This window comes from Grammomys surdaster, unplaced genomic scaffold (genome assembly GCF_004785775.1).
Source record: "Grammomys surdaster isolate TR1022 unplaced genomic scaffold, NIH_TR_1.0 65, whole genome shotgun sequence".
NCBI lineage: Eukaryota > Metazoa > Chordata > Mammalia > Rodentia > Muridae > Grammomys > Grammomys surdaster.
In genome coordinates, this window is record NW_021604567.1 from 16,065,728 (window position 1) to 16,092,788 (window position 27,061).

Genomic DNA, 27,061 nt, shown 5'->3' on the forward strand with positions numbered 1-27,061 from the left:
TCAACTACCGACTGAAGAAGGGATTCTGCACTTCACAGCCTGGAGGAAGGATACCTTAGCAACAGCTAAGGACTGGCAGCCATGTGGGGACTGGAACTTTGGCAAACTATGGGTGGGTAGGATGCTGTGCTGACTACCAAAAACATGAAACATACTGTGATTATATGACCTGGCAATTCCATCTCTGTGGAGACACCCAAAAGAAATAAAAGTGGGAATCCAGGTGTCTGTACAGCCCCGAGCACAGCAGTGATACTGACCCAGGCCCAACTGTCCGACGAGAGATGAACGGATGGAACAAACCATGCGGTACAGACGCAACAGAACATTACTCAGCCTTTACAAGGAGGGAGATTCTGACCTTTGCTGTGACGTTTGTGATGCCAAAAGACCTTTGTCACAAAGAGAAAATGATTTTAGGCTCCATTTACAGGAAGCACCTAGAGTTTCAGACTCAAGGGGACAGGAAGCAACAGAGCAAGTGCCAGCGGCTGGGGCAGGGGATGAACCAGAGTCAGGGCTGTTCTGTCTTTTGTCACAAAAGTGAGGAAAGAACCCAAGCCTCCTGGCTCCAGCACCCCTCCACCCCCCTGCACTAGAAGCCACTCTGTCTCACACACTCATCCATTCTAAGCTATTGTCTTGCCAGCGCTATGGAGAAGTCCCAGTTCCAGCAGCCCATGCTACCATCTGAGAGACGAGTCTGCATTGAGTACTTGTCCCAGCCAGCAGCCCTGCAAAGTAAACCTTACTCTCAGAAGGAGACTGGAGGCCACAGCCAAGAACAAAGACCCAGGAATGAAGACCTAAGCCACACCTAGGCAAAGAAGGCTGGCCCACTGAGGGCAGGGCGGCCAGAAGGACACCAGTGGCACCCAACCCGCAAAAGGAAAAGGAGAGATGGGTGAGATACTGTACTGAGTCTTCTGCTGCAGAGCAGGGGTTGCCCTTTAGCAAGGCATCAGCAATTTTCCTGTCTGGAAAACACATGGCATGGTCCATACATCCGGGGCCTGCTGCGCGCCTGCCTGCCAGTGCCTTCCTTGTAAACACCTCCAAGTTAAGATGGGAAATATCAACGTAAACAGAATCTGCCCCCGGAGTGACGCGGCTAAATCAACACAATCTCAAGTCGGGGAGCCCCATCGGAACCCAGTAATTAGTGGGTCTCCATAACCAAAAGCATGATTAACGGCCTTTAGGAGGTGCCGATGGTCCGTTCCCTCTGTGACTTGTGTGACCTAAAAACAGAAAGCCAAACAGCTGCGGGAGACATACCAGGGTTTTATAAAGGGGGAGGGGTGTGAGATGGAGAAAAAGGCCGAACTGGGGGCTTCCTCAGCACATCGGTCCAGGGAATGGAGAAACGGGGCCACAGGGCAGGAGTGGGGACAGCTCTTTAGATCTAGAGCAGGGGCACACTCTATACATTATGCTAAAAAATGATATCTCAGAACATCCATCAGGATAAGTGTGACGGCAGGACATGGTTTAAATGACCACAAGGTCCTTGATGCTGGCTGAGCAGGAAGGGATGGATGTTCCAGGTAAACATGGCGCCTGCCCAGGCAGCAAGATGATAGGGAAGAGGCAGACTTGAACTCCTGAAAGGAACTCCAAACATCCCTCGAGGGTAGGGCCTCACTCTCAGTGTATCTGCAAGTGGTCTATTACGTCTACACTTAAGGCCACAACCAGATCCCAAACAATCGATCAGGATCTGTATGAGGTGTCTGCCCTCGAGGGCTGCTTGTGTTAACGCACTGCATGCCTTCATCTTTCCTTTTTTTTAAAGACAGTGAATAAAACAACTGGGTAAATACTTTCTTCTCAAAGCAGAAGCTGTTTGCAAATCTCAACAGGTCAGATCAGGAAGACTCACGATCCAGACCAAGTTCATTCCCTACTTACTTATCCCACTCAGACAAGAGCGTGAGGCGGGCCAGGCTGCCCTGGTAAAATGTTTTCATTCACAATTTAGAAACCTTCCTAAAGAATCACCACAAAAAAAGAAGCAAAGTAAAATTGTAAAGTTAGTGAGAGAGGCTGGGGTGTGGCTCAGTTGGTGGTGTCTGTGCACAGGACCTTGGGACTGAGCCCCAGCACTGCATAAAAGATACATGGTCACAATCCCAGCAGCTGTGGACATAGGCAGAAGGATTAGGAACAACTCCTGGCTGCATTGCAAGTCTGAAGCCAGTTCAGGCTACAGGAGATCCTGTCTCAAAAAAAGAAAAAAAAATTATAATGAGGATTATTTAAAAAATGTTAATTTTCAGACTTAAGTTTCATTCCTTGAACCCTGTATTCCAGGATCTAATTATGAGCTAGCAACTCTTATGTAAAAGTTAAGACACCATTCATATTGTGGTCAATATTCTAACCAATGGGTTAGTCTGGGGGCGAAGCTCTGTGACAGACTGCTCGCTTAGTATGCCTGATATCCTGGTTTCATCCCTGGAACCCACCAAAGATAAATAAATAATAAAGAAAGTTGAAGAAAAAATACCGATGTTAGCAAAGGAAGGTATTTTGACAATTGTGTGCAGTCTGGCTTTCCCTACTTACTTTATAAGTTTCAATTATTGCTCATAAACAGTAACCATAAGTGATTACAGGAAAATATGCTTATAACTAGAAACTCCAAAACCATTATAGATACAAAATGCAGAAATCCTATTTTTAAATGTCAGCTAGCCTTTGGGCCTGAGAGAATTCCGAATGTTCAGTCAGGGAGGCAACATTTATCTCTAGTTAAATTCCAGTCTATAACCCAACGGAACGAAATCGGATGATAATGGACCTGTTTAAAACATCAGCCATCACATGATTTTTTCAGACTAATTTAACATAAAGTTTTGTGGGTGAAAAATGACTTTACTAATATTTAAAGAATGACTCCGATTTTAAAGGGGATATGATGTAATCATGGTCTGTGGTACCAGCAGCCTTGCTAAAGGGTGTTCTCAGCACTCCTGGTGGAGAAAGGAATCCGGGTAAAGTTACATTTGTCAGGTAACTCACTAGCAGCCAGGATCCTCAGGGGTGAGCCTGTCTCACACTAACAGGTGAGGTGTTTGGACAAATATGCAAAGCTGGAGAAGACAGATGCGGAACTGACTGGACTCAGAGTTTCGGTGCAGTTACTTTCTGCCCTCTCACCTAAGGGTGGTAATCGCACTGGACAGAAGAAAAGAGAACTGTTACATCAAACACCTAAGGTGCCAGAGGCTCCAGAGAGAACCCAGGAACATGCCTGCCATGTGCCCACCTCACAGCCATTAAAGACAATCTGCCATTATTGCCAAGAGGCCCTGTGTATAGGACCCTACCCAAGCAGGCCCTCTATACTGGAGACTCTCTTACTCAGAACACGAGTTTTTTGAAACACCGGCTGGTCATGCCAGGCTCAACTAATGCTTCTTTCTTGAGTGTCTTTTTGATTTACAGAGGCTAGTCAGCACCATTAACCAATCACAGTAAGAAGTCTTACTGTTTCTCATGCCGACGTAGATACTACATATATTTAAAATATAGAGGAAAATAAAATCCATACTTGCAGTGATCGGTTTTAGGGCCTACACAGCAGAATCAATATTTCAGAAGATTTAAAAAAATAGTTCATTTCTATATTTTAAAGGAAGAAATAGTGAGGACATAAATAGCACACAGAGACCTGGGTATGACGCTGTGATGGTGCATGCTTGCATCTAGCATTTAAGAGTCTGAGTTATAGACCAGCCCAGGCTACACAGTGAGTTCCAGCCACTCTGGACTATCTGTGAGAATCTGTGTCAAAAGGACAACAAAACACAGAAAGAGAAGCGAGTCTGTGGATTCCGGGAGGGTACAGGCCCTGCACTGTTGGGATGCTTCCAAGGAATGCCCTCACTCAGCAGAGGGGAAAGACTACAACAGGTAGGTTCCCCCCGGCCAGGTCCTGCCAGGTCCTGCAGTGTCCATCCAGAACATTCCACAAGACATGGCATGGACAGTGAGAGCATTCATTCTGTTCTCCTAACATAAATCATTTTAGGGACTGTCCCAACCCGATGTGCTTGCAAAGAGTTCACAAGACACAGGTCTTTGATCTTTGTGGCTTTACCATGTATGTTTTTAAAATTTCTGGAATGCACCCAGGGAGGCAAACTGCTTTGACAAAGACACTATAAATATCCGAATAAATAAATACATACAAACATCTGGAACCCTGATTAAGCACCAAAGTTTTATTATTTGTGAAGGAAGGAGGACTCGGGGGAGAGAACACTAAGCGACATTTGTATTTTTAAGGGAAAATGTCCCATCTTTTCCTTATGATAAAGCCCTCATGATATAAAAAGCCTCTAGGGATAGAGTCCAAAAAAAAAAAAAAAAAAGGAAAGCATCAGGCCTCTGTAGCTGGTCTCCGCAGAGCAACAGACTCTGTAAGACTTCACTCAGATTCCGTTTTAAACAACGAAATATAGAAGAATATTTATGAAGTATCAGCCAGCACTCACAATAAAAGTGAATGCAAGCAATATATTCGTTTGTATTGGTTTCAACTTAAGTATGCATGTGTACAGATCTCATTTCACTCTCTATGAAATCATCTGTGGCTTAAAGATCTAGCAGGCTGGTGTATGCCTCTTTGTGAGCCAAAGTAAGAATGGAGAGGAAAGTGGAGCTCTCTGTGGAAGTGTTAGCCAGTCTACAGACAAGGCGGTTAAATGTAAACTAGTTGTAACATACTCGCAAAGCTGTGATGTCTTAGGACACCTTCCTGTTCAGGACAAATAGAAATCAAACTGTGAGTGAGGACCTCCTAATCCACTGTGGAATTCTCCAATAAAATGGAGACCAGACAAGCACAGAGAGGTCAGGTCAACAGGCATCTTACCACAGGTTAAGACGTCCTATTCTCCAGGGATAGAATGTCAGCGGCCCCTGAACTCCTGATCCTCTCCCCTCTCCCCTGGCCTGCACTTGCTCTCCTCCCTCCATTCTTGCCAACCACTCAGCACTACGCAGCCACACCCTTCTTCTGTCGCAGGCTCATCCTGGAGGCGACCATGTGCTCATACCTCAGCTTTACCATAGAGCCTTACATGCCAAATGCCCATGCTTCTCAAATCTGCTCCTCCTTGCATACCTGTCTGGATTCCTGGCCCTCTACACGCGCAGTCCTTCAGTCCTTATTCTCTATGGCCTAATGTCTGCTTTCCCCATCCAAGGTACGTGAGAACAAAGGACCTGAAGTCTCTGAAGACTTCTTGGTCTAGTTTGAGACATAGTGCCTGACTTCATTCCATACCAGACTCCATAAGCATCTCCTCACAGACGGACGGAAGACAAAGTGACTGCGCAGAGAGGCCGGCGCATCCGTGGTATTTACCCATCGAGAAAAGAGACACTGTGGGAGACTCATCCTGAGAACTGAGACTGATGCTGTGTCTGGCTGGCACCTGACCACCCAGAGGAAGGATGAAAAGACACCGCCAAACCTGGGTGTCAGTAAAGGTGAGAAAAACAAATCACCAGTGGTCAGGTTCAGAACAAGAGGGCTGTCCCAGCCTATGCCTGTGGCAGCTGCAATGCAGAAACTTGGCGCTGATACAAAAGCATGAGGGTAAGAATGTGGGGGGTAGCGAAAATAAATACCCCTGGCCCCAGGAGCCTCCCAGCCTTGGCACCTCCACAGCCCATGCCCAATGGGGCTAGGAGTGTTCAGAAAAGACACGCACATTTGTATGGTTCTGGTTTGCCTCTACCTCAAGGACGGCGGGATAAAACTTAACAAATGGAAGAATTCGCCTTGCTCTTCCTTCTGTATTCTTCCTTTGCAGCTTCAAGATATTTAATCACCCAGTGTCATGTTCAATTGCTCTGCCTCCCTCCCTCCTCCATCAGTAGGTGCCCTACTAGGGGAAGAAAACGAACAAGCCCTAGTGCCGAATATCTGATGGTCAATCACATACGTACCAGGATGTGCCTCCATAACTGCCGGGCCAGCCCTCGGTGAAGAGCTGGCAGCTGCACACGTGGGACCCCATGGATTCCATGCTGACACCCTCACCTCTCACTCTGACTTAGATCTGTTCAACAATCCACGCCACAGTCGGAGCCTCGACTATTTCTACGCTCCAGCTCACACTTGTGGGACAGCTCCTCTTCCTCAGCCCCCTGCCTCTTCACCAACAACTTCTCCGGGTCTCTTCTCGTGACTGCTGTCAGCCACAGAAAAGGTGTCTCTGCCCCCCTACTCTGGCGTGTGCCCACCACCCAGCACACTTGGTATACTGACTGAGCTCTCTGTTCACACCGCTGTGACGAGGAAAGGGTTCTATGTGCTGAGAACCAAGGGTGGCCTTGGGCCCCAGCGGCTGAACAAGAGTCAGCAGAGAGTCCCATAGCAAGCGGCAGGCCACCGAGGAATTCTCAAACACATTGAAGCCTGGCGAGTGATTCAGTTTTCTCTTGGGGGCTACAGAGATGGCTTAGTAGGAAAGAGTTTCACAGGCAAATACAAGGACCAAGCACAGTCCTCAACACTTCAGCAAACCAGCTAGGTGTGGCAGCATACCTGCCACCCCAAAGCAGGGGAGGCAAAAGAAGGATCCTTGTGTTTCATCGGTTAGCCAGCCTGGCTAGACTGGTGAGATCCAGCTTTATGAGACTCTGTCTCAAAAAATAGGGAGGAGAGCAACTGAAGAAGTCAGCCCATGTTGACCTCTGGCCTCCAGATGCTTGTGTATACATGTGCGCGCACACACACACACACACACACACAACCACCATGCAGCCATACAAAAGTTTTCTCTTACAAAAATGAGCAAAATGATTTCCAAACTATTTCATTAATTCCGGTTACCAAAGTCTGTTCCGGAACGGCGGCTGGCCCTGAGAATCAATCATCTTTGGTGCGTTCCCTCCCCAACAGAATCTGCGAGCTAAGGGAGAGAGTACGAATTCCAGCATGAGGGAAAAGGGTTTGACTGCAAAGTCATTTGGTTAAAAAAAAAAAAAAAACAATTTTTTAATCAGAAATTCTCCACTTGCAGGGTGTGAGACCGTGCCTGCCATGACTGGTAAAGCCCCCACTGACAAGTCTGCGGGAATATTCTTGGCCCTGTATTTGTAGCTTTCCATGGCTAATTTTTTCATACTCGTTCCTACCCCCTTTCCTCCAAATCCATATTCTACCCAACATTTCCCATCACTCACAGGTCATGTCTGCTACTATAACCCATAAGAACAAATATTCATCCCCTAAGAGCCATACAGCACCAGCTTTTCATGGATATTAGGGGAAAATCAGGCGTCTGCAGGACATCAAAGTCCTTTCAGACCATGACCTTAGCTGTGTTCTCTACCGGCATTCAAAACTTGGTTGCATTAAATAATACCAGTGTAGGCTCAGAATGAAATAAAATCGTGACAGGATCCAATCTCTCCGGCTGTCATGGAGTCTACTTCCTTAGATGAAAGTCCCATGGCTCATCTCTGAAAGGTTCCCTTAATGCCGAATGAACCTCCTACTCACAATTGGAAACTGTTAATACTTTCATCAGAAATGAGTAAGAGAGTTTTAATTCACCAAGACATTACAACCAGGAGGCAAAGGTGACAAGCCAGATAGTTCAGGCTGTACGGGTTGATATATCCAACGCTACACGGTGGGGCTAGCAATGTACTCAGTTAGTACAGTGCTTGCCTTGCTCGCACGAAACATTTCACACCAGCACCACATATCCCAGGTGAGTTGGCACATGACTGTCAAGTCAGCATGCAGGAGCTGGGAGGCAAGAATCAGGAGTTCTAAGCTATCCTTGCCTACATAGTTTAAGGCCCACAAACAAACAAAACTTAGCAGGACAAACATATGCTAAGAGGTGGTGTCAAGACTGGAGTGGGAAGAGCCGACTAGCAAAGTGTTTCCCTGATCAGATCAGATCGATCCCTGTACCTTTAAGGGCACTGTTCCTTCCAGCTAAGCCTCACCTTCTTACGACCTTCCATTGAGATGCATGGCTACTTCTATTTGCTTTCTGTTGTGATAAAAATACTCTGATCAAAAGCAACTTGAGGAGGGAAGTATTAATTTTATTATGTTCACATTAAACTTCCAGGTCACAGTTTATCACTGAGGACAGAAACTCAAGGCGGGAACCACAGAGGAAAGCTGTAGATCAACCTGCCTAGGGACGGTGCTGCCCACAGTGGGCTTGGCCCTCCCACATCTATCAAGGCAACTCTTTACAGACATGACAACAGACCAATCGGATTGAGGCAATTCTCCAGCTGAGGCTCCCCCTTCTCAGGTAGCTTTAAGTTGTGTCAAGTTGACAATAACAACTAACCAGAGCAGTCACCTGGCTTTTGTCCAGGTCTAATGTGTGTCCTCAGACTTATCAAAGAAAGCAAAAAAGGTCCAAAGGGTCAAAGAACTGAAGACGTCTGAGGCTTCTCTTAAGAGAGAGAGAGACACAAATTCAGGACGAATGAAGCTCTATATCCAATCTCTCCAACTAAATTGTAGGTTACAGAATGTAGAAGAGCGATATCTACATCAGCCCAGATGTTCATGTATCTCAGTAAAGACATGAAAAGACTCTTAGGAGTGAGGCTGAAGGGGAGAACCAGAAGTCTTACACAAGTATGCTACCTCAGAATAACAAATGAGACGCTGGCTGTTCACCTAAGGGCACGTTTAGAACTTAGGAATTTGTAAATTTAAAACGGAAACTATTTCGTTACTATGTTTTTCTGTTGCGGTGATGAACCACCCCAGCAAAGGCAGTTCAAAGCAGAAGAAGCTCACAGCAGCGGGTCCCACCACATCCGCCCTGAGGATCCATCAGAGATCAGGATCCCAGCCAGAGAACAGGGCCTCCCACAGAGGGTGGATCTCTCCATTTCTATTGATGTAATCAAGGTAAACCTCACAGACATGCCCACAGGTCTGTCTCCTAGGTGGTTCTCGATTCTATCAGCTTGGCAATTAGCACTAATGTCTGGTGGTTTGAATGAGAAATGTCCCCCATAGGCTCATGGATTTAAATATGTGGTCCCTGTAGGTGTTGTTGTTTGGGGAGGGTCATGGGACCTTTAGAAGAGACAGCCTTGACGGGAGAAGTGTTTCACTTGGGGCAAGCTTTAAGAACTGTAACTGTGACCCACTTCCTGACCTCCGTTTCCTGTGTGCTGATGAAACTGGATCCTGCTGCTTTCTGCTCTGGCCATCTGCTAAGCTCTCCATTCCATGACCGTCATTGTGTTTTTATCACAGTGACAACAAGTAACACAACATCAGAACATAAAAGAAACCGAAATGGGCTTTCCCAAAGCACAAAAAGTCGTATTATAAAAGTCAGGTAACTGCGTTTTCTAAATAAGAAATAAAAAAGATAGCTAATATCAGCTTTATATCCTATCATTTACTGCTTATGAAAAACTGCAGGGGCAAAAACCAGAGAGCAAATTATCTAACTACGAACACCTAACCTTCTGAGGGCTCCTGCTCCCAGAGACTGCTGTCCCATACCTTCCTTTCCCAAACATGGAGACCTCTCCAGAGCAGAGAACAGTGAGACCAGAGAGCTCTAGGCCTCACCCTCATCTGTGGCTTTAGCAACCTACGGTCTGAAAATCTTAAATGGAACATTCCAGAAGCAGGTAATTCAAATTTTTAAATGCCCTTAGTCATAGCACATTATCACTCTTCTGTTCCATTGTTACCTATTGTTGCTTATCTCTCTCAGTACGTATTTCACAAATTAAACTTTATTGTAAATATAAAATAAGGGAGTGATCGGTCAATGAAATGAGTAATGAGATAATTTCTTCTTTTGAGTCAAGGACAGGGAGCTGCACACTGAACTCTGCCCCGAAGCCTAACTCCATAAGCAAATGAAGGAACTGGGTCCGTCTGTGGGAATTGTGCTGGATCTGTACACTCTGACTCTAGGCTGCCATCCTGTGTGTGAGCCATCGCCATGAGCCCGGGTGCCCCCAAGTCTGACATCAAAATATCTGCACAAACGAGGTTCACCCTGACCGGGCCGGCAAATGAGCTCACCCCGTCTTTCTCCCGTTTCTATTGATCTAGAGAACAGGCAGATGGAATACCCAAAACTGCCACAAGCATTTGATCTCAGTTCTTCTATAAGGACCTTCTGAAATCTCCATTTTGTGGGGACAGGCGTTTGCCACTAAACCTGAGGACCTGAGTTCAGACCCCAGGACCTACATGATGAAAAGAGAGCGCCAAGAACTGGAAGTTATCTCATGAACTCCACACGCACCCCACATAATACAAAATAAATAAATATAATAAGCTATGAAAATTAACCCTATTAAACATTACACTGAATCTCTAATAGCCCACTAAGGGCTCTAGATGAATATGTGATTGTGCTTAATTTATCTTTATAGATGTTTCAGAACAACTAATGACAACACTTTAAAATGACTTTAGAATTTTTTCCTGTTTCCTTCACCCTGATCTCTACGCACGCACACGCACGCACGCACGCACGCACGCACGCACGCACGCAAGCGGCTGGCCCTGAACCCAGGCAGCACTCCTGCTTTAGCTCTTCAAGTGCTGGGATTACAGGTATGAGTCACCAAACTTTGTGTTCTATGTCTATATTTTAAAGAATTTCACAACAAACATTCCAGGGTTCCCACTCAAAAATGCAGCTCAGAAAAAAAAAATTTAAAAAAGAGCTTCTCAGTATTGTAAGCGTGATTTCAAGTTACCTCTGCAATACTAAATGTTATACATCTCAGAGCTAACACTTTTCTAATGTGTTGCTTGGTCATAAAGTTACAAAAACGTTAAAGTCATAAAAAATCTGGGCATGGTGGCATATACCTGGAGTTCATAGTAGGACCATCCCAGTCAACACATCCAAGTGTGGTCAAGGCAGTACAGTAAGATCTGGCTGTGTGCCCTGGCATGTACCATGCGTGCACAGTCACAGACACAGACACACACACACACACACACAGACACACACACAGAGGTTGGATATATATACTGGGAAATGACCTCCAGAAAATGAAGAGGCATGAGACAGAAGTTGTTAGCTGTCATTCATAAACAGTAGACCTTCCTCCAAGACAGAGTTTTCTTTCTCTCATAGTTTTGGGAATAATTCATTTCCAAATATAAATCTTTTCAAAGATTGGATACAAACAAGAAAGCAAAAATAAGTTGACTAAACAGAATAAGGAAAGCAAGAATGGCGAAGTTGAGATACCTTTCACTCACTTTCACACCAGACTCAAGCTAGACTTTGTAATTTCAACAAACACATCACATTCTAACACATCCTGTTAGATTCCTAGTGGGCAAGTGGCAGACTGCTGAGACCACACAACTTACTATATTTCTGATTGCTATGATGTCCATCATCAATTAGAAGAAATAATTTAATTGTTACCCGAAAAGCAAAATGTTACTCCAGTTTGAACATGGTAATCCACAGGTCTTAGTAACACATCTTTAGAAAGTGAACACAGGAGGTGCTGAGACTTTTGGGCACTAAAGCACCTGTCAGTCAGGCACGAGGAGTGGCCTTCAGGTCCTCAGCACCCATGTAAAAGCCAAGCACAGTGCTTTGCATCAGTAACTCTAGCATCAGTAGGAGGGTGTGGTAAGGCAGAGACACATGCACCCCTGGGGCTTACTGGCCAGACAATGTCACCCAATGGGTGAGCTCCAGGTGTGGTGAAAGACTGTCTCAAAATATAAGATAGTGATTGACCTCTAACCAGTACCCACACTCTACCACACAGACACAAACAGGTACATACACCACACATGATACATGCCCAAAATAAATAGAAAGAAGATGTCCGTGGAGAACAGAGAATACACTATCCAGGTACCTTCTGCAAAATTCCCAGGACACAGACATACTGAGAGGTTAGTAAATGTTGAGCTGAAATTCTCACTCTAATCAACGATTCAGGAGAATCTTGTTCTTTAAGCTTTTATTTCAACTTACACATAAATTGATGGGGACAGAACCAAGACGCCTGGACACAAGGACAAGGGGAATTGGGGACCCACATGGCAGACATTCGGGAGGCGGGAGTTTTGTTTTCTGTTTTCACTGTTACGATAGCAGGTGAAGGGAGATAATGAAACTGACAACATTTGGAAAAGTTTAAGTTGCCAAAATAAATGAACGACGCTGCCACTCAGTGACAGGACACAGGGAAGGAGGCCAAATCTGTCCCACTCTTGGCTGATCCAGTTTGATAAGAAGCTTGATTTTTAACTGCCAACAGACACAACCTGTCATATGACTGATCTCTGAGACATCAAAGGAGTGGGTAAAGAAATGCTCTGAAACCTTTCAGTATCTTTCCATAATCTCTGGGCTTTTTTTTTTTTTTTGTAGGGGGGAGGGTTCTTAGTTTTTTGTTTCAGTTAAAAAAACTTCTTTCCAATTATTTCTAAACAGATCCTATAGTGTGGCAGGGTCACCAAATGTCAGCACAGAGTCCGGCATGGAGGAGACTCTGACACGACTAATGTTGACTCCCCTCTTGAAGGGACTGGCCAGGGGCTCCCCACCTGCAGACACACCCCTAGTACTTGCCATAAAACAGCAAGAACTTTTCTGTTAGGTTTCTCCACCCAAAGCTACCTATCTGGATATCTCTCAAGGGTATTAGAACCAGCCAGTAATTTACGGAATTTAAATTGTTGGTTTATTAATGCTAATGGGGCAGTCGACATAGTAGAAAGTTATATTCATCCTGTTTGATTTATTACACCTTTCAATGTTCTAAAAAGATAACCCAAGGCTTCGAAGAACCAACTAGAAATCTCATTTTCTTCTCAGGCTGCCGTAGCCGTATTTTGCGCAAGAGGAAGTTTTGAAGTATCAGAATGTCCACCTGACAGAAATGTAGAAGGATTGCCCAGAATTAACTGGAGTGAACAAACCACAGAATGTCTCTAAAAACATCCCATGAATAAAATTTGAAGGCTCAACAATCTAAAACTGCCTTGGGTCAACTTTAAATTTCACTTGTGAAATTTGTCATTTTTCACGCTATTTGCAAAAGGTGAATACATGGAAGTTCTACATTTTGACCGGCAATAGCATTAAAAAAAAAAATAAGTTTCTCCTACTCCAACGAAGTACAACCATCCACTTACCTGGAATAATTCCAAAGTACCATTTAAATAGAACTTAATTTATAGAATTTCAAACTGTCTTTCCTTAATTACAAATAGACTTCTGTACTGAACTTCAGCCGTATCATTTTCAAACAAAAAGTAAACCAGATGTTTGGTACTTACATGCAAAATTGAGCTCTCATTGTAAAACCAAATTAAGTCTAAAATGAACTCTGGAATGAAACTAAGCCCCACTGAAAACAAAAACAAAAACAAAACACGCCAAGAAACAAAGCCACACAATACTGGTTTTGTTTGAGGCTTGTTCTTCGTAGGTGATTTATCTGCTTCTCCACAAAGCCAAGACAACACGCTTACTGCAAACTTACCGAAACTCGTATAATGGTTTCAAAGAAAAATGTCTAAAACAGACCCAGGGATTTGAACACTTGGTCCCTAGCTGGTGGCATTGTTTGGGGAGGAAGTAGTCACTGGGGCGGTGGGCCTTGATTATTTAAATCATAGCCACTTCCGCGTCTTTGAGGATAGCCCCGCCTTTGAGGACTTGAGCTCTCCGCTTCCTGTTCCGGCTGCCACGCCCCCTCTGCTGCTGGTTGCCACGCTCCTCCCCACTCCATGACAAACACACCTCTGGACCCATACGTCAGAATCAACTCACTCTTCCCTAAGTTGCTGGCGGTTCGGGTGTTGTATCACAGTAACAGAAAAATAACTAAGCTATCTATCGACGATACTGATTCAGAATTTGTAAATCAGGTAGAAAAACTAAAATTTTATCGTGTCATTTATACAGTCAAAAAAATTCAATCAATGTTAATCACCTATGTGACAAGCGCTGTCTTATATCACACACATACACATATGGGTGTGCTCATACACATACATACACACACACATACACACACACACACACACACACACACACACACACACACACGAGGGGGTGGTTTCTTATCAATCCCATGTGGTAAAGTTATATTCTTTACCACAGGCTACCTTGGTTCACAACCAGCACAGGGAAATAAAGGAGGGGCCATTGCAGTTCCTGCTGGGTAAACCTACCTATCGGTTCATTTCCAAACTTTCTGTCTTATATCCCTTTACTAGCAGGGAACAATATAAAACACACGGTATCGTGAGAAACAAAATCTCACACACGCACAGGAAGAGGAGTGCTGCTGAAGACAGCTGCTTCTACCCAGAGTATCCTAGTCGACAGCCAGAGTTCTGTCAACTCTGACGCCCAATCCAAAGCCGCCGTGAGAACTAAGGGGTTAAAAGATGTTGCACGAACTCTATCCAAAACTACGAGGTGCCCAGTTCTGCAGCACAAAAGCTCACACTCTGACCTCTCATCTTAGCACTTAGTAATTCTAACAAAGAACACCCTGGAAAAATTCCTGAAAGTTAAGTCAATTAAATAGCTTTAATCCCCGACAGCATCTGGAGTATGAACGAAGAACGCTCAGACAATACGGCATCGAGGAGAGCTGAAGCTTTCCACTCCATTAAAGAGTTCTTGAATTCCTTAATGGAGGAGAAGCACTGAATCTACTTGCCTGGACTAAAGACTGGATGACTCCTGAAGAAACAGGAGTTGATGTGAATTTGTGATAACCCCTGATGTCTACATCACACAGAGCCCCCTCTCCTGGCTCTGGCTGGTGATGTCAACACCCACTTATTTAGTCTGAAAGTCAAGGGAGAATGACTTTTCAGTACCCACCACATAATCACCACCACAAGGAATGGGTCACCTTTCCTCCCACAAACATGGCCACATTAAGACCAGCTTTGAAAAGTTGACACCATGTGCTTGCTTTGCCAGCACATATGCTAAAGTTGGAGTGATACAGAGATCAACATGGCCCCTGTACAAAAAGGATGTGCAAATTCATGAAGTGGTCCGTGTTTTTTTCTTTAATCCCAGCACTCAGGAGGCAGAGGCAGGCAGATCTCTGTGAGTTCAATAAATCTGTTCCAGGACAGCCAGGGCTACACAGAAAAACCCTATCTCAAACAAACAAACAAACAAACAGGAAAAACAGACAGACAGACAGACAGACAGACAGACGAAAAGGGGCGAAGTTGTTACTGATGAGAACTTCAGTCTATGGTATACCAGATTGGTGGGACACACAAAACCATGTTTAACTTTCATCTTTATGATAAAAAATAAGATCAGAGATATGTATACTAACTAGCATGAGGTACGGTTTTTAAGATGTTAATACTATCTTGTTCTCCAAAAGGAAAAATAAATTCACAGTCCACACACTGCCCTGTCCCAAATTAATTTCATGATTCTAGGCCATTGTGACTCTAACAGAAGAAATTTTTTTTCTTTTAATTATCTAGAAATGTTATGTTTATGAGTGTTTGGCCTGCATGTATGCAATCAACACCTGCAGGGGTCAGAAGCAAGCACTGAATACCCTAGAACTGGAGTCAGAGAGGTTTGTGACTCACACACAGAGATCTGCTGGAAACCAATCCCAGGTCCTCCACAGGAGCCACCGATGCTGTCAACTGCAGAGCCATCGCTCCAGCCCCCTTTTAAATTGGTAATGATGACTTACAGAATGCAATGTTTCCCTGGGCTTCTACTTTGCTTGCTCTGTTCTGTTTCGTTCTGTTTGGAGACAGGGTTGTTTCTTCTACTAAGCACTTGAAAGTAATAAAAACATGTTAACCACAGTTCTGACTATGCCATAAAGCACAGAAGATCTACGTGTGTGCAATTACTTGTGACAAAATATACACCAGAACAAATACCCTGACACCGAAGTATCTTTGCAAATGTCTCAGAGCCACAGGTATGGGTGCTGCTGTTCTTAACTGGTCATCAGATCTCTATATCAGATCATAGGCTTCACTGAGCACAGAAGGAATCCAGCCATTGAATCAAAAACCTCTAAACTTCTACTTCAAGTTCAGAGTGAAATCCAAACTATCCACTAATCCCAAAGTGAGGGAGAGGGGATGAACTACCTTTTCTAAGGATGCTTTCAGGACAAGCTGCACTGTGCTCCACTTTCCTGCAAAGGCAGACCTGCAGGCAGGATTTTCCCACCATAATGAGACTGACTGCATGCTGAATAACGTCTGGCTAAAGATTTCCAAACACCCAGAACAAGTCTAAAATAGACTTTCCAGGTGTTCAGGTGGTTGAAACATTTGCCCACGTGATATAATCTATTAAAATGCAAATGTAAGAAAAAAAAGAAAGAAAGAAATGAAAGCAAAGAATTTCCAGACCGGAGAACCTGATTCTGCGATAGCTTTCTACACAACCACAGCATTTTAATAAACTTCCACTCAAACTGCACTTTGAAGCTTGTCGAGTCTTTCTTCTAGATATTAAAGGGTTTCTACTTAAAGATGTGGATTTTTTTTTCCTCAAAGATTAATCCTGGTTTCCAAGAATGAGAACACTCGATGGATTATGGCTGATTGCAAGATAATATTACTAAGAGAGAAAATATCATTGCTTATATTCTATTTCCTGTCGAGACTTCTAGAAGGCACAGAGTACACATAAGTCTTCATAAAGGGAAACTCTGAACACCCCTGCCCGGTTCCTGGGTTGAGCTGTAGCATGGTGACTTCTCTGGTGTGTCAGGAAAGGGTCTGGATCAGAGTAGAGACTTCTGAGTCTGCTATAACTCAGCAATTGTGATCTTAAACACAGAACCGTGTGCTCAAGTTTGCACACTCCATCCTTCCACCAGCGTGATTCCGGTTTGAAAACAATTCACCCTGAAGTACCAGGAGAAGAACTTTTAGAAATCTTATGACATCAGAGCCAGTCACTGATGTCCCGGATGCTGAAGAGATTCACTCTTGAGTCAACTCGTGGATGAAAGTAAGTTAGGGGTCTGTGTGAATCTAGATCTCCATCCACAACTATGGAAATTTCCAGTTGTGTCAGTTCTACACAGAATCAAAAAACAGTGCTGCAAGACGGTATCTGGCTTACTTTTATGCTTTTAAAAGATAATCTGTTGTCTGTGGTTATTCAGGCTTGCAAATGCCTATGAAGACAAGGTTTAATAGTGACCATAGAAAATGAGCAATAAATGCTGAGGAGGAAAGAAACTCCTCTTCTCACTTGTTGGAGGACAAAGACGAAGGAACTGAAGTAGTCACAGGTCCGAGTCCCCTCCAGACTGGAGCATGAGATCCCCTCAGCCTGCCTCAACCTCCCACTTACCACAGCTCGAACACATCTGTGAAGTCTTAAAACGGATGTGTTTTCACCTGTTTCTTGGAGCTACACATTTTATAAAATATAACTATGAAAGCACCTAAGCCCCAAGCTTTGGAACGGCTAAAAGTCCCCTTCCAGGGGACACTGAAGCCTCAGAGAACTTATTAGGAGTTTGACCATTCCTCTTCCTCAGTTGGTAAACATCTAGAGAACCTGATCACAGCTCATGAATCACAGCTTCTGAAGAACCAGCGCTGGCTTTTCCGTCTGTGTCCTCCTACTCAGGTCTACTGTGATCTATTGTCAGCCACTCTTAGGAAAGCAGAGCTAAATTCCATATATATGCTAACTATAAAACAAAAGGCTGCGGTCTCATTCTAATCACCGTCAAACTCCATTGTTCTCTCAGGGTGTAGTTTGGGGAGATGAGACCGCACCTACGAAGCTTTAGCTCTATCAAACCAGTATGTGTTTACTCATCGAGTACAAAGTGTCCGCTCTCCAGTCTGGGAAATGCGGTGATAAAATAACAGATAAGTTTGAAGACAGCAGGAAGCGCAAAGCCAACACAAGGCCTGGGTAGTACACACATGATTAGCTATAAGAAACGAACAGCAAGCAAACAGAACTCTAGCCTAGTAAGTCCTTACTGACTTGCACGCAATGCCCCATACTACGCTGTATCCCAGCCAGTCTCTCCATAGCCCCTTATTTATCCATGATGAACTTGGGACAGAACTCCAACCTGTTTTCTCTGGAAACGCTGCACAAAAGCAGAGGCGTTATGAGCATTCCTCAATACACTCTTTGCTTAAAGCATTTCTGGCTCTAGAACTAACATCAGGGAGGAATATCTCTGAGTACAGCACTGAAGGACCTTGCACTTCCAATCCCAGATGGCAAAGGCCAAGGAGGGCCCACATGCCTAGCTTTAAAATAGCTGGAAATTTAAACAGCACAGATTCCAAATCATTGGATGTCTCTGAGTATACACACTTTTAACATCATAGGCATAGAACTATCTACCTTCAGAGAAGAGAGATTCACAAGGCTAGCATTACACACAGATACTAAATATAAAGTTGCTATAAAGGGTAACTATCATTTTGACAAAAACTGTGGTAAACTGGATAGAAGACAAAAAATTTATACTTTATGTGAGATAAAATGTCACAGGCTCAATAATGCCAATATTGAGATTTTTTCCCCCAAGTTTACTCATTGCAAAATGAAGAATAACATTTATGATGGAGGGAAAAAGGATGAAATATAAACATGCATGTAAACAGTTAATATATGCCTTAGTGAAAAACAATTTGAAATAATTAAGGAAAATGTCATCCTTGTAACCTTCTGAAATACAACACAATCATCATTTTGAACAAGGTAGCAGCTTCCCAAATCTTATGTTTTAAATGTTCTACTAGACAACTGTGAATACAAAGTGCGCTCTCTCTCTCTCTCTCTCTCTCTCTCTCTCTCTCTCTTCTCTGGTGTGTGTGTGTATGTGTGTGTGTGTGTGTGTGTTACTAAGTTGCCAGTATTTCCACGCCCAATTTATTACGGAGAAAAACACAAATAAAGAGCAATATGAACATTCTAAACATTCTAGCAGATTTTAAAACATACACTAAAACAGTGTAATATTTACCAGCTGTAGAAAAGTACTATAATCATCTCATTTAGAGAGATCACCAATGAAATAACAACAGCAATCAAATGGATGTAACTATGTAACTATTTAAACTCGTAACAAAGGCTTTTATTATGCTATTAGCAGTAAATGGGCAACGCCCATAAAATATCACTTAATATCACCCCCGATAAGAGGTTAAGTACATATAACCATTGTTATGTGAAAAAAACATTATTTTTAATACGTGACAACTTGACAGGAATTAATTGCCACACCTATTTCAAACCATTAGCTATTTCATTCAAACCAGAAAAAATAATATTTATGTGGCTATTGAGGATCACGGTGATTAACGCGATCTTTTATGTAATCCTTTTGTACTCACTCACGTTTGTTATTAGTAACGAGGAAAAAAGGAGACAGGAATGTGTGTTTTTGTTTTGCAACAAAGCTTTTCTAACGATGACTAACTTCTTCCTTTGAACAGAAAAGGCCTCTTTACTTAACTCATGTACATGTAAATATATTCTTTACAATGCATATAAAGCAAGAAAAGGGTTTTTTTTTTTTTTTAACCCATAGGCCTTATGCCAGAATTAGAGGCAATGTGGGCAGGATGAGTCCATCCACGGGAGCTGTCAGGATGCTGTGATTCTTATTTCCAACTTCTTGCAGCTCATCTGCTCTCAAGGAAGGGAGAGCGCCATCTCTTGTATCCATATCCACAGCAGATCTCACTTAAAAGGAAACACAGGGGAAGATCTGGCACCGACGGGCATCTCGCCCGTTTCCAGCACCATTGCTGAATATTTATGTTGGTGCCAAATGGTGACTCCGGTGAGATATTTTAACACGAAGCCGTGCCTTGTAAATCGCCTGAATGATGCTGTGTCAAAACACCTACCATAAATCAGAGGTTTTAAGACCAGTATTTCTTGTTTAAACATGCTACCTGCTCAGCAGAAGCACTTGTGTGAACAGGCATAGATTAATGTGTGCTAAGCACAGCCAGCCGTTTTACCTCCACATGTATAGAGCTATAATTTAACAGGCCTGTTATTGTCAAGGTAATTCTGACAGTGCTGTATTATACTTGTTAAAATATGCATTTAGCACTAACTCCAGTGGTCACTGGAACTGAATAAACACATGGGAATCCTGCAATTAGATTTCTTCTCTTTGAGGACTTTCTTCTCTCCCTTTTCTGGCAAAGGCAAGGTATGTTGACAATTGGTTTTATAAATGCTCCAGCAAGACAGCCTTTCTGATGGGATAAGCCGTTCACCATGTGGCTTCAACTCTCTTTTTGCTTCTCCAAGGAGTTCTTTTGCAACTTACCTTGGGTTCCTAGGACTCCCTTTCAGAGCTGGAGAGGGAGGACATTAGAGAGACCATGGACAGTCTTCCTGTCAGCCCCTCCTGGATGTACAGTCTAATTCAGAATAGTTTATATGTGTGAGGTCATCTACAAGCCCAATTTCCCACTCAGTCGAGATGTGAATCTTGATGATTATGCAATCTCTAGATTTTTTTTAATTAGGATGGGTATGAGAGGGTCTATCTTAAAGTCTAGGACTATTGGAGACGTTCTCAATGTAATATAATTATACTATTTAATATATATATTTAAATAACAGAAGTCAATGTACTTCTTTTCCTCATTTTCCAGGATTTTACTTCTAACATACTTAACCAAAAATACTGACATGAACTGATACCTTTTTTTAACACTGTGTAATGCACACACCTGCACGCACACGACATTGCAGAAAAAAAATCTATCGTGTGAATAAACATACTGACCACCACCCAAGATTAACTCTGTGTCTCCTGGAGAAAACAGACAAGCACGTCAGCCTGCACCAGCAACTTCATTTTTCCCAGGCAGACTGACAAACTGATGCCAAATGAATATTTCTGTGAATCTGAAATTGATGCAGTCAGCTATATGCAGTGTGACCGAAGATAGGCAACAGAAGACAGGACCACTGCCAGACACCCTCTTATCTCCAAAAGCAAAAGAGGAAGCTGGGTGACTGGATAGAAAAAAGGGACTGTGGCTTCAGACGTCGTGTGGAAATAAACCTCGAACTCCACGATCATCTCTGCCCACCTCCCCAACTCAAGTTTTGGTAGAAAAACAGCAGTAAGTCAGAACCGATCCTATAGGAATAAAATATATCCAGCCAAGAGGACACTTTCTGCCTATCCCATAGTCTAGTCCAGAAAGTGTTGAGTGAGGATCAAAATATCCTCTGAAATGGTAGGTGTTCGCAAGCAGCATGTAAAGATTTCTTTAATGCAGCTCAGGCAAACTGGGCTCCTAGGTGACTTCACAAATATAATATAAACTATGCTGAATTAGGCTATACATCCCGGAGGGGCTGGGAGGGACGGCTGTCAGTGGTTTGACTGATGTCTCCATCACAATAAATGTGACCCCCCCCCCAAAAAAAATGCCTTTTAACATTTTCAGTCAAGTCTGACAAGGTACAAAGACACAAACTAAGAAAGGAGAATTTTCCAAGAAGGCTGTAACAGCCATCTCAGGTCAAGAGCTCTGGGGCTCTGTGCCTGCAATTCCGCAGCTCATGCTGCCCTCTTGTGCTCAACGTCCGAAGTAGCCTGCTCCCTGCAAGGAAAACCTGTTGGGTGTAACGTGTCAACACCCTTGACCCAGGGTTTGTGTGGCCTGTTTCTAAAGATCTTCTTGAACTGCAATGCTAACACAGAAGGTAAACGTTGGTGTGGACTCACACGTGGATCTGAGAGAGTGACTTCACATCTTATGACTAAGACAGCTGCGGGCCTTGGTTATCAGCTGTATGTGATGCTGATGTTAGCTCAGCGATGTCAGCAGGCAGAAGAACCCTGTACCTTCAGAGCTGACCCCACTCTCTCCTTTACATGTCACTCAGTGAGCCTGGGATGAAGGCTCAGAAGCCAGTGTTTCAAGCAGTCTCCATGAAAAGCCTGGGTCTCTGGACAAGGGCAAAGGTCACCCATTGATCAGCACCAGAGGGGAGGTCTGGGAGGACACAAGTCAAGAGAGAACACTCCTGAGTAGAGAACATGGCAAGTACCACGACTGCAAGACCAAGATACACTTAAATTCCAGCACATGGTCTCTGAGAACATTCTGGCACAGGTAGAAACCAGAAAGGATGGAAGGGGCTGGATCTCAGGTCCCAGCTGGGTTTAAGACCATCAGAGGTGGTAAGGGAATCTGTTAGGGGCAGAGCTACGAGGCCCCACCTCACGTTTCTGTACCAATGTCCTCCCGTGTCTCTCTCAGTAGACACTGGCTGCTGACAAGCACCCTTCTAGTCCCCTTACATTATCTAAAATCTGGGAGGATGCGGGGATACAGAGATGGTAAGACACTCCAGATGACCTCAGGGGCTCCTGAGCACTGTCTCTGAAGCAACAGCTTTTAAAGACATGTTGCCTGTGTCTTTACATCGCTCAGCAAACACGCTGTGTAACCCATAAGGCATGACATAACACGGATGCTTCTGTACACATTATATGTTACATAACCACTACGGTACATAAATAATTAATGGTATAGCCTACAGATAGCATAATTCATAGACAGTAGGTATCTCTTCACCATTTTCAATTGTGCAGAATTTTGCTCAAGTGAGAACTTAAGTGTTAGAAAGTTGTAAAATGCGTTTTAAGGACTCCACTAAAAGAGGTAAACAATACATGGTCACATTTCTGTCATGCGAGGCCTATGTTTGGGGTTCATTAAGGCTCTGGTTTCTTTGAAGAAAGTTCTGCTAATGGAACACAGGACAGAGAAGTAAAAATGCATCCTTCTCACTTGATATGAGACTAGTTACCCAAGATTTAGACTGGGCCCTAAATCCTTCAATCAATAAGAAAATCAGTACCAGGAAAAGCTATGGGTCTCCTGGTGAGTAGGATCTGGAGCCGAGTCCAGCACAGCACGGCCTGCTGACCTTTCCAGCTGTATGTGATGCTCTCAGGTTCCAGCAAAGCTTAGCAGCTACGTCACTCTCAGCATCAAATCCGCCAGCTACCTTCCGACCACAGCCCCAGCCAGACCGCGCGTGCCAACTGTGGTTCACTGTTCTTTGGGCTCTACCTTGTACCTGGAGTAGACACAGTATCTGTGGGATTGATGCATATGTGACGCTTTCCGGATTAGCCTCATTGAATCCTCACAACAACCATGTAAGACGGGAAAGGTCAGAATTCCATCCCACAGATGAGAACACTGAACTCCAGGGCCACCATTGGCTGGGAACTGACGGTGGAGCTGAAAGAACATGAAGCACTGAAAACCTCTCACGTCCTTAAGTCTTAGTTTTTAATAAGATGGGTACAGGCAGTGTCCCCGTTTCACATATGTGAATGCCAAGGCACGGGGAGATTGAGTACCTGGCCTATGAGTACTGTCGTAGCCATAACCAGTGATTCTCACAGTGCCCAGACGGTGGCCATTGGCACCAGGGTCCATACATTTAACCAACATATCCTACTTGGAAAATTGCTCATCGGATATTCTCCAAGTGTTCCTTAATGGCATCCACGGTCATCCGTGCTCCCTCTAGACCACAGTCCTCCACAATAGGTCTTATTGATTACCACCTGCATAAACTAAGCTGCCCCCAAGCCTCATCACTGACCACAGGTGACCACACTCTGTGATGACAACAAATACTTTCTAGGAATCTGGACCAAGGAGGAGCTTCCTGCAGAAGCAAGGGGGTCAGAAGACCCTCATGGGGGCTTCTGTCTGTTCATGCAAAGACGCCAAGTACAGCGCATTTCTTTAGCACAAAGACTCTGTCGTGCAACCAAAGCGAACTTGTAAGCCACAGAGTTGAGAGTCATGGGCGACAGTAAAACAAAGAAGGAAAGTGGGGGCTGTTGTTCATTTTTAAAGCAATGTCAAAGTGAATGATGTGGTGCAAGCCAGTGTCTCAGCATTTGTGAGGAAAAAGCAAGAGAGCTGTCATCAGTTCAGGGTCAGCCTGGGCTACATAGTGACTTCCAGTCTGGCCAGGGCTACAGTAGAAAGATACTACGTCAAAATACCAAGTAACTAATATATTTACATTATATAATGATAAGTGAGATAACATAAAATTTAATATGGGGTGATCACACTTTGGGGGTTTTAGACATACCTTCAATACCAGCCAGGTCAACCTCATGGTCCACACAGTTCAAAGAAAGGAATGGTCCCCCAAGACAAGAAGCAACTGTACAGCCCCTCATTTCCTGCTCAGAGAGTAGTCCTTCTACTGAGACCCTTTAAAAGGTGGTGCAGGCCAATGTTGTGTAAACACAGTAGGTGTCTTAGAAACTGCAACTACACTCTGCCCACAAGTTATACAGGAAGTCCTGGGAGCCGCATGCCCACTGGATTCACAACTCACTCTGAACATCCGTGTGTTGTTAAACACCCATTCACACGGAGATAACTCTATGCAGCTGATATTTAGATTTCCTATTGTAGGAGAGAAGTATTGGAGACGTTTGCTGTACAGAATGAACCGGCAGGCAGACCAGAATGTCATCAGATCCTCGACACACCCGTGAGTGCCCTAACAAGACACATTTACTGGGGAGCTCAGCGGCTGACTTACCTATTGGATTTCTATCGAAGAACAACACAGGAGCCTTCAGGATCGACTCAAACATCCTGTTGTGCAAAGTCTGGGAAGCATTCACAAGGACGTAGAACACCAGTAGGGATCTTGCTATGCCAAAAAGGACGGTGACCGCAGTTAAACCTGAAATAGAGGAAGACCAGGGTCCAGAGAAAACAGGATCGCTACATTTCCTTCAACAATGCCACAGCAGGTCACGCGGCTCATAAAGATATCACCGATCTTTTCCATAAACATCTAAGTTCCACATAAATATGATGCACATTTATAAGACACGCTGACAAAAATTAAAGTGTGTTTTTTCCTCACTGAATGATAAAGATGTATGCAGGGGTGGGCAGATAAACTCCAAACTGCAGGCTTTGAAAAACGAATCGTATGTCCCACTAAAAATTCAGAAGGAAGATGTCTGCCTCCATAACCCAGTTATGGAGTTACAAGTCCCCAAATCTAACACTGGTGGTGGGTTCTGATACCAACACGGGGTGCTCACAGGGGAGAGGATCGAAATGATTCACCTTTTCCTTGTAATAAATCCCTGAGGTGCTTTAAAGAATTTGAAAATACCACACTGGGTTGCACATAGGAAAACTTTTAAACGGCTGAACTGTGAGAACATACAAATCATGTTTTAACATAAGACAACTAAACAGTCAACTAATCTCTTCGATGAATGTCTCAAAGAAACCTATGGCGTTTTAAACTAGCAGCATTTAAACTACGTGTTTAATTAAGGCATTCTTGAATAACCACTCCACGGATACGTGTGCGTGGTGACGCATGGTGTGCAGTGTGATCCTGGAGACGCAACATGTCTACACACAGGAGGCAAGCATTCTACCCTGAGCTCTCTCCCTCACTCTGCTTTCCTAGTAGTTGTTAGCTTGTAGCTCACTCCTGGTATCTGTTAGCTTGTAGCTCACATGGCTACAAAGACGGGGAAGAACTGATGTGGTTAACATGTTGCCTTCTAACGAAGCAGCCTTAAACCCTGAAAGCTACTTAATTCTAAAACTCCAGACACAGGTGTTTTCCTCGGCCGCCCACGCTACTTGAATAGATAATGGATCTATGTCCCTTTAGGTTTTGCATAGTCTGCCAGTAGGGATGGTAAGCAGTCAGTGGATTTAGGTTTCTTAGCAAGAGTTCAACAAAATAAGTTCTAAACCTCCTCGGTGAATGGGTCCTAACAGAGAGAATTCATTCTAGCAGAGGAAAGCCTGAATGAGCATTTCCTATGGGAATACTTGAAATTTTAGATGAGGATTTTTCTTTTTTAAAAGTAATTCTACACATATCCCAGGCACTCTTGTGAAAACAGAGTGGGGTGTTAATATTAGTCTGGCAAACCAAATGTTAAATTAATCACACAGTTGGAGACGTGATAACATTGTTGGTCTCAAGGTGGGAAAGAGAAGGAGTTTTAATTCCTACACACTGGGTTTCTCCCTGCTTAGCTTCCTTCTTCGGTAATTAGTGAAGCCCGAGAGATGAGCAGTGCGCTGGAGGGAGCTTTGCATACCTGTGAGGGGATAATGCTTTTATTTGGGGGGCCTTGCCTGCCAGAGGATTCCATCCAAGTTCAATAAAGGCCTGGGCTTATTCAGTCAGAATTGGAACAATCCAAACCACAGGATGGGGATCCGTTTCTAATCCCCCTGCCCATCCATATAATGATATAAGATTTAGCTAAAGCGACCTACTAGAATAGACAATAGCCACATATTTCCAGTGGCTGGTTTTCTGAACGCTCAATCCTAGTTTAACTTTCAAAATCCAGTACAGAGCAAATTAAGAGTCTTCATTCAACCTCTTTCTTCTGGTAGATTTTTTTTAAATAATTATTCTAATTAATTCACAGAATCAATGTGACTGAGTCTCCTAATCTGCCGAGACGTTCCTGAATTACTCCGAGGAGCTCACACAGGCTCACTGTAAGCACCCGGGCCCTCCTAGAATAGACCAAATGGCTAAACTTTACCTGCGTAAATTCCTAAGTACCAGCTGAGATCTAGGGTCTCTGTTTCATTTCCGTTCCCATTTCCAGTGTTGTTCAGTGCACTTTGCTTGTTCGCCCTATGGAAGGAACACGGGAAGAAAAGATTATTAAGGTATAGATTTAGGTAAAAACAAAACAGAAGGAAGCTCAGCTTAAGAGAACTATCTTGTGCCAGAAAGCAATTCTGGGCTCACAGAATGCTTTATGCATCTGCCTTTTAAATTCTGAATCGTGACGTTCGGTTCTCAAGGTGCGGCTGAGGACCAGATGTGGATGAAGATCGGTGTAGGTCACACCCACCAGCAGGCCTTCGCTTCTTCCCTTCAGGTGACTAAGGTTAGAATAGAAGGCCTAATAGACCCTACCTTTTCCTAAAACCTATGGGGAAATGAAGCTACCTGTAGAGCCACCTATGGATCGT

General features: G+C 43.8%; 1 protein-coding gene and 1 non-coding gene across 2 annotated transcripts in view; one reads left to right on the forward strand and one right to left on the reverse strand.

Moving 5' to 3' along the window:
• The window catches only part of Abcc4 (ATP binding cassette subfamily C member 4), a 219,589-nt gene that overhangs the window by 88,800 nt on the left and 103,728 nt on the right, over nt 1-27,061 (reverse strand). Inside the window, exons 18-19 of the mRNA XM_028771612.1 lie at nt 26,623-26,717; nt 24,618-24,764 (exon numbers count right to left, since the gene is read on the reverse strand). Of these exons, the coding sequence (XP_028627445.1) occupies nt 24,618-24,764; nt 26,623-26,717 (242 nt within the window). The remainder of the gene's footprint in view (nt 1-24,617; nt 24,765-26,622; nt 26,718-27,061) is intronic.
• LOC114625270 lies at nt 14,960-15,063 on the forward strand. The gene has a single exon (XR_003712043.1). It is a non-coding gene; the product is annotated as a U6 spliceosomal RNA (small nuclear RNA).